Below are 19,050 nucleotides of genomic sequence, written 5' to 3'. Positions count from 1 at the left end.
CTGATGTATAAGTTCAGATGACATTTCTACAAATATCCCTTTTTCCAAATATGAAGAAGGGGACTTAAACTTGGGTGTAAGAGAGCCAGCACACTGCTCTAGCCAACTAGCCTATCGAACGTGTGCTCACCAGGGAAATATATTCTTAAAAACACTGCTGAGTTTCTTACGTGTAAAGAGTCATTCCTCTCACTCTCGCAAATCTCTCACACACATATATATACAAATAGTCTATTAAAATAACTAAGGAAAAAGGTTGTGTCAAACTATGATTTGTGCTGGAACCAATATTTTTCTATTATTCTCAAGCCATGTAATTTTAGGCTCTCAATTTTGCTATAAAAACGGTTCCACCTAGCCATATTCCTATGCATCCAAAGGGCAAGCCAAATATTCCTAGTTAACTTCTCCCTTGTCTCCCTCAGACCCTAGTAAGGGGGAAGCCCTGTACAAGCCAGAAAAATGCAGGACAAGGCAATAGTAGAAGCCCTGTACAAGGCACTGGCCCAAGGCCACACCGAAGCAGTAGCAAAGCTTCTAGCAAGTGACCTCGAATGGTGGTTCCATGGCCCTCCACAGAGCCAGCACATGATGCGTGTGCTTACAGGGGAGGCAAGCCACACAGACTTCAGGTTCGAGCCAAGAAGCATCACAGAGGTTGGTGACTGTGTGATTGTTGAGGGATGGGAAGGCGCAAAGGCCTATTGGGTGCATGTGTGGACCCTCAAAGAAGGCCTCATCACCCATTTCAGGGAGTATTTCAACACGTGGCTCACTGTCAGGGATCTGAAGCCGCAGGGCTGGGAGAGCTTCACTGTGTGGCAGAGCATGCCAAGAGACCTGTTCCACCGCTCCTTGCCAAGCATTCTGCTTGCTATTTAGAGTTTATTATATATATATATATATATCCGTGGTTGGTTTGGTGCTTCAAGAGCTCCAGACAACTTGTTGATTAGCAAGAAAAAATAAAATAAAATAAAATACTGAGAAAATAAAATGAAGGGTACTTGTGGGTTGAAGCTTTGAGTTTGAACAATGCATGAGAGATATATCTGGTCTTCTGTGATGTGTTAAGAAAATGGAACTGCTGTTGTCTGTCAAATAAAATGGAACTACCAATAAAGATAAACCCCTTGACCAGTTACTTAATTATTTAATTGCTTGATGGATTGTTGATTTCTTAGTTTGCGAGTTCTGTTTAATGCAGAATAGGCTACATAGCCACCACCACTGAATCTCACAGCCAATTACTTCAGTTTCAGTAGGTCTAAAACTTATTTCTGGGGCTGGATTTTTTAACCAAAATCATTGTGGTTTTAGCTCTATGCAAGTACATTTTGTGTGGTCAAATTGGTATCAGATGACTTAATTCAATACCATTGCTGCATTGTTCTGAACTATGAGCTTTACCTTTGTGGGCTAGCTCTGCCCAAAACTTCTAGCAAAGACATAGAGAATAAATTTTTTCCAATATGTATGTATTTGAAGTGTAATATAAGCTCATATTTCATTTCAACATACAACATATAAAGATGCCAAAGAAAATGAGTTTATCAAAATCACATAATAGTTCCTGTAGTCTTTCCAGAACTTCACTAATAATTCCTTCCTTTTTGTGTCCTTGGTTGGATATTCTCTTCCCTCTGCAATATCAATGGAACAGGGGGCTCCATTGTAGATTCCTCTTTCACCTTGGGGAGCTGTCTATCTAGACTATGGTAATCTTTTTGAAGTCTGCTTGGACTTGTAGGATTCTTCGAAAGTAGAGAAGTTTGATCAAATCTATATTCAGTAATTCCACTCTCACGCGATAAGGGCGATAGTGCAGGCTTGTCATGCTCACTCATTTGCTTCCCGCAGAACTTATCTTCCACTATGTCATAGAAATCGGCTGTCCTTACTTCCTGAGCAAGTGAGCACCAGCAACAGAAAAGCCATTGCGCACAATCTGTAATTGCAGGCTTTCCACAGCATAAGTCATTTGCTGGCAAGTTGAATCTCTTCCTCATTTGAATTCTCCAGAAGCCGCCGTACAGCAAACCAAACATACAAAGGACAATGCCTGTTAAACCCAAAGCTTCCCTGGCAATTTCATTCTCAATATGGAAGGCAGCCAAACTCAGGATCCAAAATGGGGCTGTGCAGAAGAGGATAAAAGTTGCAATATGAACATACATGTTACCAAACCCAAGCCTCTCCATGTTCCACCCAAAAACACAAAAGCTGCAGAAAAGAGATAGATAAGATATAGCAATACCATCCTGAAAATCAAATAAACCCCCTCTCCATTGAGGTGCATGCTCAGAAATCCTTTGGCCATCTCTAGATGCAAATGAAATTGTCCTCTTGAATGACTTCATCATCGAGTGGCCGGACTGGCTTGTGCCATTAGTGAGAATATGATCCTGTGCTTCATGATCAACCTCATACTCCTTCCCGAGGGGGCTAACAATGCAGTACGCACCTGCCATTGCAGGGGCAGCAATTGCTACTGAAAGGCAGACACCGACACCAACAGCAGGTCTCTCAGATCTTTTGTATCCCAAGTTAAGCCCACACAAGGCATACTGAGCAAAGCAATTCAAATGGAGTAAAAAAACTACCACCATAATGTGTGCCCATTCATGGGGTTTGTAAGTACCATTCTTAGAGTACATTTTTCTAAGCAATGAGACATCCTTTGGCTTCCATCTCAACAGAAGTACAAGATGGTAGATCCTCCTTGGGTGTTGGTAAAGAGCCATAAGAGTAAAGAGAGCATTGAGGATTTGATTGTTGATCTCAAACCAGTCATTTCTCTCTGACTTCTCGGGCAGGACGCTGTTTAACATTCCCGTCATCACAAGAAATAGGATTGCTCCTGAGACGGCAACACAACTTATCCATAAAAGGATGGCCATATTCAGAGGGTTCTTTATCCACTTTTTGCAGATTTTACTCATGGATGCCCAATCAATCTTCTGAGCAAGAATCCCATTGAAACATTCTCGCAAACCTTGGCTTTTTGAAGAAGGTACAGATCTTGAGATTTCATCTCTTCTGTGATTTTCATCGCTAAGTAAGCCGTCCCTCTTGTGATGTTGAAATATAAAGCACACTGTCGTCATTAGCCTTGTAACCATTTTAGTAGCACCTCAAGTTCTTTTATCAATCTCGTTTATGCTACCACCAAAGCTGGAGTCACTTTGCAACCAAAACTGAAATTCATACAATTCGAGAAGTTTGAAACTCAAAAAGCACCAATAGAACGCCAGTCTACACCAGCATGCTCATTAGTTATTACTGAAGTTCAGAATGCTGAACCATACTGTAGCTCTTCACCTTTTACATGTTCATGATCAATAACCTAATCAATTACATTAGATGATCAAAGCCAAAGTCCCAAAAAATTCAGAACAAATGTAGGGCAAAAAGGAAACAGAGAGAGAGAGAGAGAGAGGGTGAAGTCATTTTCTGAAATCCTGTTCCAACTTGTGAAAGAAAAGGATTGCAAACTGAAGTTTCATTCACCATGGAAGTTGAATGGCTATACACAAAAGTCTAAAGCAGACATTGTCAAAACAAAGTATATGGGAATTTTCCGATGTATTCTTCTTCATTTATAAAGAAGTACAAAGATGTATTAACCTAGATAAAATAGGAAATAATTCTCAATTACACTAGGACTAAATAAACTAGTAAGTAACCAAAATCCTAACTAAGTAAGTACTCGCCAACAGACATTAGTGGAATGAAAACCCAACCATTCAAAAACAGAAAGACTTGAGGCTCTTAAGTACACAACGGTTCTAAGATATTTATGGTCCATGGACTCCATGCTCACAGCAGAGAAGGCATTTAGTTCTCAAACAAGCAAATTCAAAACTATCACAATTCACACACAAAATATGAACGAAAGAAAGCAGTCCAAGATTTACTTACAATTTTCTGAGACTGAGTTTCTATACTTCTGTGAAAAGAGAAGAGAGCTATGGATGGTGAACAAATAATCAGAGAGGTTCACATGTAAACATTACTTCATTTTTCTTGTCTACCTTCACCAAGTCTTTCCCAATTACCGGTCTTCAGCCAGTGACATATGTCCTCCGGCCGGAACAGAAGGATATTCGTCAGACAAGAAAAAGCAAACAGACAAAAAGCAAAAACGAAAAAGTTTTGCAAAAGCTATACCACTATTTTTCTTTACAAAGAACAAAATAAAATAATTCAATTCTTAATGCAGTAAAGATTCAAAACGGTACTCCCGCGCACCACCTTGGATTTGCCACGTCAATTTGGTACCGCACGGGACCCACACAAAGATAAGAAAAGCTTCACGAGCTCATAAGAAACTCCGACTTTTTTCAACCCAAAGTTTTTGGGTGGTAGGCCGCTTAACTGCCACATGTCGCTGGAATAAGTGACCTAATATTTATACCAATTCAAATTTTTAATTTTTTGGGCCCTGAAAAAAAGAAAAAGAAAAAGAAAATAAAATTGAGGCTCTGCCTGGTAGTGAAATTGTGGTGCTTTTGCCTTGATCTGAGTTTGTTTTGACCTTACATTTACAACAACATTACAAACATTTTAAGGTAATCTGCTTGCTACATAAATTACAAACTGAACAAATACATATGCTTTCTGTTTCTAACAAGCTCACAAGTTGAGAGTTGTGCCCCCCAAAGCCACATAAAAAGGAGTTTACAGAGGAAAACAATGGAGATATTGACAATAGTATTCTGAGAGCTTCATATGGACCTCTCTAATGCCAAATCAAGCAGTGTACGGAAAAACTGGTGAGGGTACATGGGTGGTTCCTCTGCCAGTGCCTGAAAATGCACAACAAAAGGTCTAACCAGTTAGCAGTTCCTACTTCCCATCGGTGAGGATCTCTTTGTTGTTGGCATTTGTGTGCTCTATCAAAAATAAATCAATATGCTCATTCTAAAAAAGTTTTTATTTTTTCATCCAAAAAAAAAAAAAAAAAAAAGTTTTTATTTGTTTGAGATACCAAATTCTTTGGCTTGCCAGTAAGAGTTTTTATTTGAACAATATTACATGTTTTTTCTAATAAAATGCAAAAGAAAAATGTGCCGGTTGAATTTCCAATTGCAAATTCAAAACAATTATTATTGGATGCGAAGTAATTCTCTCCCCCCAATAGAAAAAGTTTGAGTGGAAATACCTGATGAATAAGGACAGTGGAAGGCGTCATTCCGGGCACCGTATTGACCTCTATGATCAAGACCTTTGGAAAATGAAATTGACAACAGAGTGAAATGAGATCACTAATAAAATATATCCACACTTTTTTTGGAGAGTCATCCAAACTCCAATCAGTTAGGCAAAGAAAAAAAGATATAAAGGAGAATGTCCATGAACATCATACCTCGCCACTATCCACATTGACAAATGCATCAATTCGGGAAAATCCCTCCAATTCAAGAGTGTTTGCAATTATTTCAATATGTTGCTTACATCTCTGCAAGGCCTCGTTGCTGATTTAAGGAGGGGAAAAAGACATTAGAACAATATGATTCAAACATACAAAAGCGCAAAAAGGAAAATATCTTTGAAGTCAAACACGAGAAAGGGAAAACCATAAAATTACAAAATCATTCCTCACTAAACAATACTCTTTAATAAACGGATCCATCATTTCCTCAAAATAAAGGATCTTGACAAACCTAATAATTGATGATGGAGGTGGAGTGAGATTGATGCCAGTCCCACCTGCAAATGCAAGTGAATTGTTATTAATGATATGTCATTGGGAAACTTAAGTAAAAAACCGAACCTGTAAACAAATTAACAAAGAAAACATTTAACTAAAGCTTACCTTGAAATTTCTCCTCAAGTGATAAAATGTCACCACTCTCCCGGACAGTGATGCTAGGACTCAATGAACGCATTGATCCTTGTTTCCCAATAACGCCAACAGTTATTTCAACCCATCTACTCTGTCCACTCCACAAGATCTGATGTCCATTTTCATTTCTAGATACAATTATATTATCAGTATTGATAAAAGGTTCAAAGATTAAGAGCTCCGGAGGGGGGTTTGGCATCTCAATGGTTCCATGTGCCTACATAAAAAACCAAGATCAAAACTTAAAGGTGGTATATAAGTTTTCCGTAAAATGGATAAATGAAGGCCATACAGAGAAATCTGCAATTAAACCATTCCATACCTTTGACAAACTATTAGGAGGAATCCGGAGAACACAGTCTTCCAATGCTTTTACATAGACTGAAAGGTCTCCGATGCAGCTGCATGCACAAACGAAGTGCCATAAGAGCTTCCCAGTATAACTATTCACTACCATTGAACAAAACATGAAGAAGAAAAAAAGTACCCCAAGGATTAACCTACCACAACCTTGCGACCCCAGTTGAGCATCCATCTCTTGCTGGTTTAACACATATTGTTTCACACTGAAGCTTTGAGATCAAATCATGCCATACATTTCCTATTGGCGTACTAAGGAGATCCTCCTTTCTCCTCAAATCTTTGTTTATAGTAAGAACTCCCAAGTCCGACAGCTGTTCATTATAAGAGATCACAATACTTTGTTAACTAGCAAAATATGTGGGTCATATAAAGCACAAATGATAACAACAAAGCCCAATTCATCTTCTTAGATATATACTTATGACTTAATTAGCATACATGATTTAGAGCAAGAGATGTTGCAAGTTTGTCCATACAAATCTTTGAAGCCATCACTCCAGGACCTTCAATTAACCAATAAGAAAGAAGGTCAACAACAAAAACAAGACAACAAGGTCTTCCTAAACCGAGTATTGATTAGAAAAAACCTGTATGTGGAATCCCTTCAGCTTCCAACAAAGACTGAAGTGTGCCATCTTCACCAATGCCTCCATGTACTATGAAATATGAATAACATTAGATAAAACCTCGTAAGTACTTTAAACCTTTTATTTTCTGAATCTTCTGATCTCTAAGCACAGTTGCATGGAGCCTAGTCACACTCTTATAAGTTGTTCTTGATTCTTACCAATTCTGTTCACAAAACTAGTGACTTACAAGAATGAAAACCAGTAAAATCAAATAGAAGTCATATCCACCAAGGCTTTGGAGTTAAGGCTGTGTCTACTACTAATAGCTGAGAGAACCACTTGATACTATTCTGTTAGCAGCTAAAGAACCTACAAATTCTTCTTGCCCAAGTCCCTAAATAACGGAATCAGAACCCTATGAATCTATGATTTTAAACTAATTAAAAAGTTAGTGTCAACCAAGTGTCCACGTATTCCTTCCCAGCCATGCACATTGTCATCTGCATCTCTCTCTCTCTCTCTCTCTTTGAACTTCTGTTTCAGCAAAGATGGTTCATAAAATCAACACTCCATTTGGACTATATTTGCCCACAACCAATACAAGTGAAATTCTTTTTAAAACACCCAGACGATCTCTCAGACATTAGTAATTATGTTATATTGTACTGATATAATGAAGAAAATAAAATATTAACAATCTATCACAGCAGATAATGGTTGACAAAGAAAACCTGCAAGAAAAACTGTAGCCTGAGCTTCCTTGGCTAGCTTGATCCACTGTTCAACTGTTAATTTTACAGGTGGTTCATCAGTAATATCAAAACCCGTAAACCAGGAATGTTTCTTCAAGCCTTCCATGAGATTTTGAACAACTCTGTTCCTTAAGTGAGATGTAAGTGCAACTCGGTCAGGTTCAATTGCCTCTATGCATGCATCAAGAACTTCCTCTGTGGTGTGTCTTAGCACAAGAGAATAACTGTTCATGAAGAAACCTAATTAAATTGTATGAAGAAAGAGTGTTTAGAGGAAGAGGGCCCTGTCTACAACACCCATATGCTTTAGTTAAGAACTTGGACTGCACTGAAGTTTCATTGTCACCCTAAAACATTTTAATGCTCTTTTGGACTGCATTGGAAGATATCTTGGTTTCAAGGTATTTAAGTACATAGTATATGAAACGGCAATTAATAACACAGGATTCCAGTGGAGCTTCTATAGCATAATATGCATGTCAAGGAAGATGGAGAATTAACTAGCTTATATATATCATAAGAAAATAAAAGTTGCCAAAAGTGTTCACAGGTTTGCTGAAGTATCACTTCGAGGGGCAAACAAGACTTCTAATGTTCTACACCAATTTTCATTTCTGGTAGTAATTCTAATAAATGAGTATAACTTCAATAAGAGAAGTGGAAGCCCACATAAAATGATACATATAACTTACACTGACAAAAAAAAGTGATCTTCACTTGTCCCCCACCTTGTGCACCCACCCATCCAGAGAGAGAGAGAGAGAGAGAGAGAGAGAGAAACTTACGGTAAAGACCAAACTGTTCTGGAACTCACATCAACTTCGTTAGATGAATCTCCAGTTGTGGGGGCAAGCAAACATGGAATTACTTCGAGCTGTAGCCAACAAGATTGTCAATGTCAGACAAAGTCATAACTATCATGCACTTTGATCAAATAAAGAATACTAACGACAATATAGTTATCTACAGAGTGAATTAATTCTAAATCATTGATCAACTACTGAAGATAGTCTCAGGAGAAGTTGAAAAGTAGCCACTAAAATTCTTCAAACACATAATCAAAGCTTTGATGAGACGTTCCTCTTCTAGATGAAAAACATTAACAGATGTTCAGATTTTAAACGACTGCAAAAGCTTATAAAAATAGCTAACTCATATGCTTATACATTCATTGTCTTGAAAATTTTCAAAATAGGATTGTCTCCCTGATAATTTCTATGTAGCGTCTTGAAAATTTAACCAATGTCCCCATTCTGAACATTTCACACTTCCAAACCATAAAGCATATTGTACACTCAAAAAACCACATGCCCCATGAATTGGACACTTACATCATCAAAAGCTTGCAAGTTGAGCCAAACATTTGTTCCGCTGATAAGAGATACTTGCCTCTCTGATGAATCTCCTCCAAAAATAACAAAAACTTTTCGAGTGCCGTTGCAATTATGAACTGCTTCATTAAGCATTGAGGTTTTTGATCTTCTAGGCGCATAATCTGATACACTGCCAAATGATGCAAGATTCGGATACCGCACACAAGCATGACGAATTATGCTCCGGAGAATATTTGAATGAGAAAAACCAACCTGGATCAGAAAAGCAGGTTTTCAAGCAAGTTAGTGGCACCAAAATGTAACAAGTACTGAGAGCATGGAAAAAAAGAAATGGCAGGCAAGGGGAGATGTCATGCACAACAGCTTTTCATGATTTGCATGTCATTTGCTGCCTGAACTCTGTAAGTCATTCTTAAAGGCATGCTTAAGATTTTCCGTACAACAATGCTAAAAGCTGCTATTGTAGTGATTAATGTAAAATACTAAGATGCTAAAAAACAACAATCATTCACACCATATAGAATCTATAACGACTTCCATTAAAACACAATTAAAATTAGAAGCACCTTCGAGGCTTGCTGAAACAAAAAGCTGGTCTGCTCCATCCCACTAATCTGATGAATGAAATAAAGATAGTATGAATATCTAAGAAGAATCAACACCTAGAATAAATATCATTGAGACTATTAGACAGCCTTCTTACCAGGTTAATGTCAGTAAATAATATTGTACCCATCTCAGTCCTTCCGAATTTGCTATCTGACGATGATGTTACATGAATAGATTGAGGCAGAAACCATCCATCAATTCGAGCAAAGTCACGGAGGCCAAGCTTTTGGAATAACCGAGATGCTCCTTCTCGAATACTTTCAATGACATCAATAGGAAAACGAGGTGGAGTGTGATAGGCAACCTGTTTGGCATGCATAGACTAAAAATCAGAAAGATGACACAAGAGAAATTTATTACACAGCACGCACCAGAAGTCAAATAATAAACATTTTATGAACCTTTCAAATAGACAGAAAAACGTGGGCGTAAAATAACACAGACGTATGTGATTCTGTAAGGTCAAAAACTAGTCTACCTGCTGTGTTGGAAGGTATTTCCTCCGGTAGTTGAAAATTGCATCCTTCTCCATAACATCAACACTGCCATGGAATTGAAGTTCCACCTGGTCATTTTAAGGAGTAATATTAATCAATATCTATTATACGTGTAATATACCTACAAGGTGATAATGATGTCCTCTATATTCCAACTAATTATTTGCAATACAATGACATGAACCAAACACAGAAATGGAGCATTTATACCTCACTTGGTAGTAATACAACAGGATGGCAATCTAAACCAGATCCCACATCAAGAACAATTGCTGTAAACTCACTCCCTCCTTCAAGAAAGATTTCAACTAGGACTCTGGAATCAATTCCCTATCAAACATGAAAAAGAGAACAAATTTTATCAGTGAATGCTTTCTACTCTATATTTGAAGCCGCGTTTTTCCAAAATTAATTTCAGGATATTGCACCTTCTATTTCCAGCTAAATTCATATTCAAACCAACATGGTCCAAGTTCATGCACATGGTTAAAACTCTCTTGAAACTTTCATGAAACATTTAGAAGAGTGAGAGTTTAAGAAAAAAAAAAAAGGGAACAAAGAAATACGAAAACTACCTCTGTAATAATTGCATTAGCCTTGCTAAGGGAATCAGCCAGGCCATATGCAACCGTAACACCAATGCTTGATCCTGCTCGTGTTGGTTTTACCTGGAACAAGATAATAAAGATGTTATATTATCATAAATAGACCAAATAAAACACTATTACACTCTGGGTTTGATTACATTACAGCACTCAATATGTGCCTTACCACAACTTTCCCTGACTTAGGGTCCAGTTGATTTCTTGCAAACCACTTTGACAGTTCAGATTCATCTGCTTCACTTCCCTATAAGTCATTGGAGTCAGAGAAACTAAAAAGAACAAATACATCAACGCCAAAATTCACAAAATTGTAAACAACCATCCAAATTACTGTATCCTCAAGAACCAATATCAATACTCACAATTAGTGACAGAAACAAACTTCAAAAGTGCAACTAATGATGCCATCATGCATGGGAAAAAGTTACGCAGCCTACTGATGCTCATCCCTCATTATGTAGATAAAGAAAATTTTGACAAAAGCGTGTATTTTATAAATATAGACAACTAAGTTGAGATAGTACCTGTATTAAACAACTTGGTACTGTTATGAATCCTTGTCTGCTGAGCTCCAATGAGGCATTGTACTGCACCATAATTCAAAAGCACAAACAGTTATTGTCATCTTCTTTCCTTTTAACTCTTTCTCTATATATATTAAAATCATTTATATATATTGTAGTAACAATCATTGTCCAATTCATCATCTCGTACCTTATCGAATGCTTGGCAACACTCACTTGATCCCGTGCCAACAAATGGAATGTTATACTTTTCCAGCAACTCCTGAAACATCATATGTTGAAATATTACATACCAAAGGAAGAAATAGAAAATAAATCCATTAGTGTGTGTTTGTGTTGCAAACTTGCAGTGGAAGTAAAGGTTATGCAATAGTACACCTGAATGCCACCATCTTCACCAAATTTACCATGTATGACTGGAAACACTATGTCCACAGAGGCAGCCAGGTGTTCGGCGAAGTCGGACAAGGACTCGAAACCTTGGGCAAGGCTGCAGAAACTCACAGTTAGCCAGCTCAACATATTTGGTCCCTGCGGGAAGGAGACGGCAAATTCCGAAGTTTCAAAATACAAAAACTTACCTTGCAAGTTTAAAATCAAAATCCGCAGGAGTGTTTGAGTATACCTGTGAATGTGCAAAATTTAGAAGCAGGAAAAGAAACGAGTCCAATTTTTTTTTTAAAAGCAATGCATGATATCCAAACCTGAGCAGGGGATATTGCGAACGCATTAAGGTCAGGATCAATGTAATAGCAATTCACATGTATATCACCTCCCTGTTTCAAAATTCAAAAGAAACAACAATTTTCTTACTATCTATTTCCACTATTTTCTCGGAATACAAACGAAAATTGAAGGAAACCACGTGTAGCTCTATAGTGAAGAAAAGCTTTACCTGAATGTGATCAAGAACTGATCGAGCTGAGTTGAGAGAAATTCCACGCTCCGCCGAGGGACCTCCACAAATTACCCCCACTCTCAGAACCCTAACTCTCTCCTTCTCTTCTCTCTCAATAAGTCGATCGTCCACCACCTCCACTGAGGCGCGTGGGACCCCGATGCTCCTCCACCGCGCCGGCGAAGAACAACTTCTCAAGTTCTGCTTCAATCGCAACAAGCTGAAGTTCTGCGCGCACAGAAGCGATTCCGGAGCGGCATCGTTTTGTTTGGCGCGAAGTAAAGCAAAGCTGGAGCAGCCAAATGCGATCGCTGCCATCGGAAAATGATCGTCGGGACTCTAGTGAGAGAGAGTGAGTAAGAGAGAGTGAGCAGGTAGTGAAAACATAGTTAAATTTTTCTCAATTTATTTTCAAATTTTAATGTTTAAAATTCGTTTCAGACGGCAGCAAATGCCAAATTTTGGAGGGAGTACGTCTTGCTCATTGGCCGTTTGGTGCTGTTGAAAAAAAATAATTAAAAAAATGTTATTAGCGTGCACTTGTTTAGCCTTAACAATATAACTCCGGCCAATTATTTTTTCGATCATTATTTTTCTGATTAATTATATAAAGATAATTTTGTTTTCTAGCTACAATTATCACCTAATTTGTCTTATTATTAATTTAATTGTCTATTTTTAATCTAATTATTCCACTCCCACAAGAAAAGTCCAAGAGTGGTGGATTGAGGAGGATTTTGCTAATGGATATGGATATGATAGTGAATCCAAAAAAGTCATTGCTTGAAGTTAAAGTTAAATAAAACCAAAGGGTTAGTTGGAATAATCAGGCACGGTTGCTCTTATACGGTCTCAGGTTCGAAACCTCCGAAGATACCTACAATAGCTATTCGCTAGTGTTTCTTGCCTCCCAAAAATTGTATAGCATGCTATTTGGGTATGTATAAAAAGTTTGAAGTTAAATAAAACATGCTCTAGAAAAGTTAACCAAGAAAAAAAAGGTTTGACCAAAAAAGGAAGAAAAGAGAGTAACACAGCATAGCCCAAGCCCAAAAAAGTCGGCCCAACTTTTCTTTAGGCTTAATCAGATTTTTATGAGACTAGTTTTCTTCACTTAACCCACCAACTTTCTGGATCTCAACATCAATAAATGATTGGCAGAGATCAGGTTTGGTGATTCTTTTACGCAAGATTGGCCCAGTTTAACAGAGCACATGATTGCTAGAATGAATACTGTGGCCTAGGCCAGGTCACTGGCTATTATTACAATTTCATAATTTTTTGGATCATCATATAATCCCATTTAAATGTTATTTACACAAAAGTAAAATATTAATTTTTTTGTTCAATTACATTCTTTGACCCTATTTAGGATGGTTCTAATTAAATCCTCTATTTTTTTTTAAATTATATTGGGAGGTAAGAAATCCTAGATGCCAAGCAAGAGGGAAAGAGGAGAACTACAACCACTGTAATAATCCCGCTCGACAAACCCTCTATTTTTTGTCCTCTATAAAAGTAAAAACAAAACCCTTGTATTTTTTTGTTTTTGAAATTTGTGTAATCTCATTTGACCATCACCACTCTCTTTAAATACACTCAACTAAAATTTATTTTAAAACTCCCCTCATACTTGTCCTCTCTCTCACCACCACTCCTTGCCCCCATCCCCTCTTTATCAAAACATTATTCTTAACTACTCTAATTTATGTAGAGAAATATTCGAATTTTAGTGCAACAAGACATGATACAGACATGAGCAAATCGTCTAATCCACATCAAAATCTTTCACAAATCTTTGACTAATGACTAGTCCACTTGGACCACCAATACCATTACCAAATGAATAATGTCATATTTGAATCACTCACTTTTGTTGATAAAAAGCGATAGTAATTATTGATGAAATATATCATAGTACAAAGTCACAAAAGAGCCAAAATGGGTACAAAATTTCCAATGCACAAACACAACAACAAGTTGATTTAATCTTAGAGAGAATTACGCCTAAACCAACAAATACTCAACCCCCTTATTCAACATCTCTAAGGACTCGTACTCAGACTAACAATATATCTCCACCGTGCAATGGCAGAAATGGCATATTTGTATTGTAGACGAAAACTAGAATACAAAACATGGCATATTCCTAAAGAGTTCCTGAGAGTTAAAATAAAAAGTACATCAAACTCTTAATGAGTAATAGACTTAAAACAAGAAACAGCAACACCGTTCCACATCTGGCGGACCTACAGATGCGCAAGGAGGTGCAGTTGCACCTTCATTCGCTGGAAAAATCCTTGTAGATGCCAGAAATTTGCACTTGTGCTCATTCTTTTGGTACAATCCATTTGTTTGACAAAAGGCCTTAGCGAATTGACTCTTCCTTTGTTGTTGTGCGCTGCGAGCATGTTGCGCTTCTCTCTTTAAAAAAAAAAACCTCATGGCCAAAACGACGTCATTTTGGATCAGGGGAAAAAAAATAGTGTCCTTATTGTACACGGAGTAGAAGAAACAACCCGCTGCCGAGGAAAAAAAATTTGGCTTGGTGCCAAAGAGAAATATGGTGGGTTGGTGAAGAAGAGTGAAGGGTGAGAAAGATAAGTGTGAGTGGGGTTTTGGAGGAGAGGGTTTTGCTTGGCATTTTTTCTTATTTTTGTGGAAAATGGGGGCAGATAAAGTTCCACCCAAGAAAGAACATACCCATTGGAGAAGATGAAGTTGATGTCCTTATTGTACACGGAAGAGAGGAAAGTTAAGAAACTAAACCTCCCTTGCTGCTATAAAAAAAATATGATCTTTTGAGAGATTTTTTCCGTCCCCACCAAACCAAGTCTTTTTCTATTTTTTAAGAGAGAAATCATCCAACTCTTTACAAAACATCTTAGCTAAATTTTAAAAAAAAAGTATTTATAAAACATCATATTCATATCTTTTTTTTTTTTGTCCACACCAGTCTTTTTTTTTTTTTGAGAGAGAATTCCAAGTCTTTATAAAAACTTAGTCATCGATAAAGTCTTGCACCTTTAAAAATTGCACCTCTGTTGAAAAATTTATGGGTCTACCAGTGCACTTCCTCTTTGGCAACCAAATACCGGCTAAACCCTTAGTGCCACATCGGCTAAACCCCAACCCACACAAACCGGTAACTTTCATTATTGTAACTTCAAACACTAAACTAGAGCCAAAATCCTGTATATATGGGCCAAAAGCAGCAACTAAATCATGGCGACAATGATGTTTCACGGTGTTTGCTTCCACATTACATACAAACCAACATAGTAACAGTTACTACCTCTACTGACATCGACGCCGCCGCCGCCTCTGATGGAATAGATAGCACCACCGGTAACTCTTATTATAGCCAAGCAAAAAACATCCAAACCAAAAAAACATGCAACCAAACCTACAGCTAGAAACAGGGACGGACCATTCCTTTGTCTAACCTGGGCTATAGCCCAGGCAAAATATATTTTTTTTTCTAGTGTAAAATAGCAAACCCAGCACACCTCCCCAAGTTCCAATCAACCCATGTAAATGGACCCCAACTGACAGATTTAGTGCATTGACTAGGTGGAGTTGCGTGTGAGGGCACCTGCCCTTTTTAATCCACCCCATATTACCCCACACTTTCCCAATTTTATTAACATTTAACACTTCACATAAATAAAAACAAACCAAAAATCTTCACATACAGAAACAATTAACATTAAAAACCACACTTCCCCGTTAAATTTATGTTTAAATTAAAACCACACCCCATTCCTCAACTTTAAAATTGTAATAATTTTTTGTTTAATATTGTAAAATTAACATAAAAAAGAATTTTGAAAAATTATTTGAGTATGAGATATACATGAATTGTTCTATTTTAGAGGGGAAAATTTTGGGTTTGAGTTATCTAGCATTAGAGATGGACTTAATAGGTTTGTATACAAGGTAAATTTAGCCCATCCTATTTTGAAATCCTGGGTCCGTCCCTGGCTAGAAACAACAAAAACAAAAAACAAAACCAAGATCCATGGGAAAAAAAAAGGGAAGAAAAGAGGAGAAGAAAAAAAAGGGGATACAAAAAGAGAGAGGGGTTGAGAGGAAAGAGAAAGGAGAAAAATAGGGGCGAGATGGGGGGTTAAGGGAGGAGAGGCAGAGGCCACCTCCCCCGTGCGGCGTTGAAGGGTGGGAGGCTAGGGTTTTTAACAGATTGGGTTGAATATCCGTAACCACCATTTAAAAGAAAAATGAATCACTCACTATTAAAGGAATTGCGCATTGACATATCATCAAAGTGGGAGTTCATATACATTGTACTAATAATTTCCTGTCAATTAAGTATGGCCATGCACGTCTTTATGAAACATCAATATCCAATTAAAACCCTGATTAACGATCTTTAGCTAGCACTTGGGATTTCCATTGTCGTTATACCAAACATGGCTGCTTTCGTTTTCCCTGTAACTATCAGATATATCACTTCAATCTTCTGAGTTGTAAGCTACCACAAAAATATGCTAGCTAGCTCATGCATGTTGCTTCTCTAACAACCTCAATTATTGGAAATCTTAGGACGAAGGGACCACTTTAAATGACTACATTGAAGGCCAATTTGCATGCTTTTTGTTGTTGTTGCTTAGGTTAATTCTCTTTGCAAATAATTCGATATATCCAAGTCATACAAGGCTAGCTAGCTTTTTATGAAAGATATCCAACGTGGGCATTTGAAGGGGTTTGGAAAGTGACTGCTTTTGGTTGGTCCTCCTATGTTTCTTCTTTCGTGTAAGCTAATAACTTTTCTTCATCGACCCTTATTTTCGTCTCACCCTCATTTCGTCTTAGGGTTCTTCTTTGATGTAAGTGGACTTTTCTTAACTCGTTTTCCTATCATCTCTATTTTGGTCTTGTGCACCTTCTGAAAACAGTTAAAAAGTGCGAGAGATGCTCTCTCTCTCTAAGTGTAATTTCTTGCCTCTTATTTGGTGTATTTGGTTGCTTCACATTCCACACACCCTCGATTTGTTCTTGCATCACATGTGTTCAAAGAATGTGAAGAAATCAACTCACTTTTGACTTAGTGATATTTATTTGTTTTGTTTGGGAAAAAAAAAACCCAAAGTTTGAATTCCTTATTCTCCGTTTATTACTTTTACACAGAAACGTCATTTTTCATATGCATAAAACTAAGAAAACTAACACATAACAATTTAGTTTTCTCAACGGCATCAACGGCTGAAAATCATGCTAATCACAATATTGAACTTTAAGAGTGTATGAGATAATTGACTGGATTGAAGAGCCCTCAAAAATCATGTTTGGAACGTGAACGGTTCCCATCCATAAACCTCTGCTAATTTGATTCATCTACATCAACAATTTGAGTGAAAGGACAGATGTCATAGGATTAGCTATCATTGTTTGAGAAAAAAAAAAAAAGGTTGGTGAGATGTTTATCCTATTGTGGTGTGACAATTAATTTTGGTGATAATTATGAAAAACACATCAAATTTGCATGATAAAATAATACAATAATAGGCTTCAAAATGAGGTCATCTATTACATAATTATGTGACAAATCCTAGATCATTTGAGTGAAGACCCATTTGTACCCACCAAAAAAGAAGATCATGGATATTCGTTCCTGCTTTTCCACTTGATTAGACAAATATAGTCATCATATCATGCTTGTCACTCACAATTGAATTAGTGGCGCTCCTCGTCAAACTTCTAACCCAGAAAGATTCAAACCATATAAGCAACAATCCTCTGTGCATGCAAGAATATAGTTCGAGCCATGGAATTTTACATACATCAACAGCTGAAAATTAACCATAATGATACTAAAAGAGTTAATGCGTAAATGTTGCGCCACCATGACGATGCCTTATGCAATCTTGGAGAGTCAATAAAGTTATGTGCAGATTTTAGGGCTGATAACACGAATGACCCAGTCTCAAATTACAATTTTTAATATCTTCGTTTGGCGCAAGGATAATTCTTAATCATTTAACAACATATTAATTAAGGGTGTGTTCTTTCTTTATGTACATAATTTGATAGTATATGACTCATGAGTAAATTGCCACATGACCAAGACAATTTTTAATATCTTCTTTTGGTCCAAGACATATGTTGTGTGCATAATCAGGTTAGCTTCTTCAATTAGTTGCAAAATAATGAGTTTGTTCCCTTGAGTCTATAACCATTGACAATTTTAATAAAAATTTACTACATCTCAAAAGAAGAAAAAAAAAGATGAAAGTTTATAATTGGGAACTTTATCACTAAATCTTTGATTATTATGATGCTCCATCACCTGTTGAATGTTGACTGGCCAAGTTGTGAGACAAAGACAAATAATTATGCACACACTAAAACATATAAATATAAGGAAGTGCTAAAGAGACATTAATTATTTTTTGGTTAAAAAACGTTTAGGGGAAAGGGAGGCTACACATTCCAAGGCCAGGGTATACGTACTGAGGCCTTTTTGAGGACTTATAGAGGGGGTCTTAACCCATTTTTTAGTTTTTACAAATTACTTACTAAGAGGGATTGTCGACAGGAGGACTCAAACTTAGGCCTTGATAGAAAAGAGAACAATCTTTACCAATTCAACCAACTTTAATCGACAAAGAGACACTAATTATTAATTAACCAGTTGGTGAATGAAAATTTAAACAGGTAGGTAATGGAACTCTAATTTGGAGTATGTAAGTAAATGACATGATTTTAAATATAAATAATAGTTGTAAAGAAATAAATATTAAGCACTCTTCTAGAAGTGGATATATATGAGATGATGTTAGGTCTCACAAAAAAATATGTTTATTTACCTCCAATTTTTTTTGATAATTTTTGTTGATTAAGTAAATCAAAGAATTAATATTAATTTTTGTCCACTGTAAGGGATAGTGTGCCAGTGGTTGTAAGTGATATGTCCATTACGTGACTAGAGTGTGAAATGGCAGCCTTTACCTACTTCCATACTTGTCTCCTCCTACCTTTCGCTGAGAACCACCTCACTAACCACTAACTCAAAAACTTAATTTACAGTTTG

General features: G+C 37.0%; 3 protein-coding genes across 4 annotated transcripts; 1 reads left to right on the top strand and 2 right to left on the bottom strand.

The window, feature by feature from the left end:
- Positions 1-322: 322 nt before the first annotated feature.
- Positions 323-1,129, top strand: LOC110767264 (wound-induced protein 1). The gene has a single exon (XM_021970757.2). The coding sequence runs from the start codon at positions 463-465 to the stop codon at positions 880-882; it is 420 nt and encodes a 139-aa protein (XP_021826449.1). The 5' UTR covers positions 323-462; the 3' UTR covers positions 883-1,129.
- A 171-nt stretch (positions 1,130-1,300) lies between these two features.
- LOC110767305 (uncharacterized) lies at positions 1,301-4,158 on the bottom strand. 2 transcript variants are annotated; one of them, XM_021970811.2, is made up of 2 exons: positions 3,922-4,158; positions 1,301-3,346 (listed from the first exon to the last, which is right to left on the bottom strand). In XM_021970811.2, the coding sequence occupies exon 2, from the start codon at positions 3,120-3,122 to the stop codon at positions 1,596-1,598; it is 1,527 nt and encodes a 508-aa protein (XP_021826503.1). In that variant the 5' UTR covers positions 3,123-3,346; positions 3,922-4,158; the 3' UTR covers positions 1,301-1,595. The 2 variants fall into 2 exon arrangements, with proteins under 2 accessions (XP_021826503.1, XP_021826504.1); XM_021970812.2 differs by having other exon boundaries at positions 1,301-3,197.
- A 331-nt stretch (positions 4,159-4,489) lies between these two features.
- Positions 4,490-12,502, bottom strand: LOC110767299 (D-alanine-D-alanine ligase family). The gene is made up of 24 exons (XM_088255394.1): positions 11,997-12,502; positions 11,806-11,877; positions 11,683-11,726; positions 11,480-11,591; positions 11,292-11,363; positions 11,102-11,164; positions 10,744-10,821; positions 10,548-10,640; positions 10,183-10,302; positions 9,954-10,040; positions 9,570-9,779; positions 9,433-9,480; positions 8,864-9,118; positions 8,318-8,406; positions 7,512-7,756; positions 6,799-6,867; positions 6,650-6,714; positions 6,353-6,522; positions 6,171-6,249; positions 5,819-6,065; positions 5,667-5,712; positions 5,369-5,477; positions 5,165-5,227; positions 4,490-4,808 (listed from the first exon to the last, which is right to left on the bottom strand). The coding sequence occupies exons 1-24, from the start codon at positions 12,315-12,317 to the stop codon at positions 4,728-4,730; spliced, it is 2,838 nt and encodes a 945-aa protein (XP_088111520.1). The 5' UTR covers positions 12,318-12,502; the 3' UTR covers positions 4,490-4,727.
- Positions 12,503-19,050: the final 6,548 nt, after the last annotated feature.

The sequence above is a fragment of the Prunus avium genome, chromosome 6 (assembly GCF_965620075.1).
Source record: "Prunus avium chromosome 6, drPruAviu1.hap1.1, whole genome shotgun sequence".
Lineage (NCBI taxonomy): Eukaryota > Viridiplantae > Streptophyta > Magnoliopsida > Rosales > Rosaceae > Prunus > Prunus avium.
Note: the sequence above shows the minus strand (reverse complement) of the source record. Positions and strands in the feature narration are given on the sequence as shown.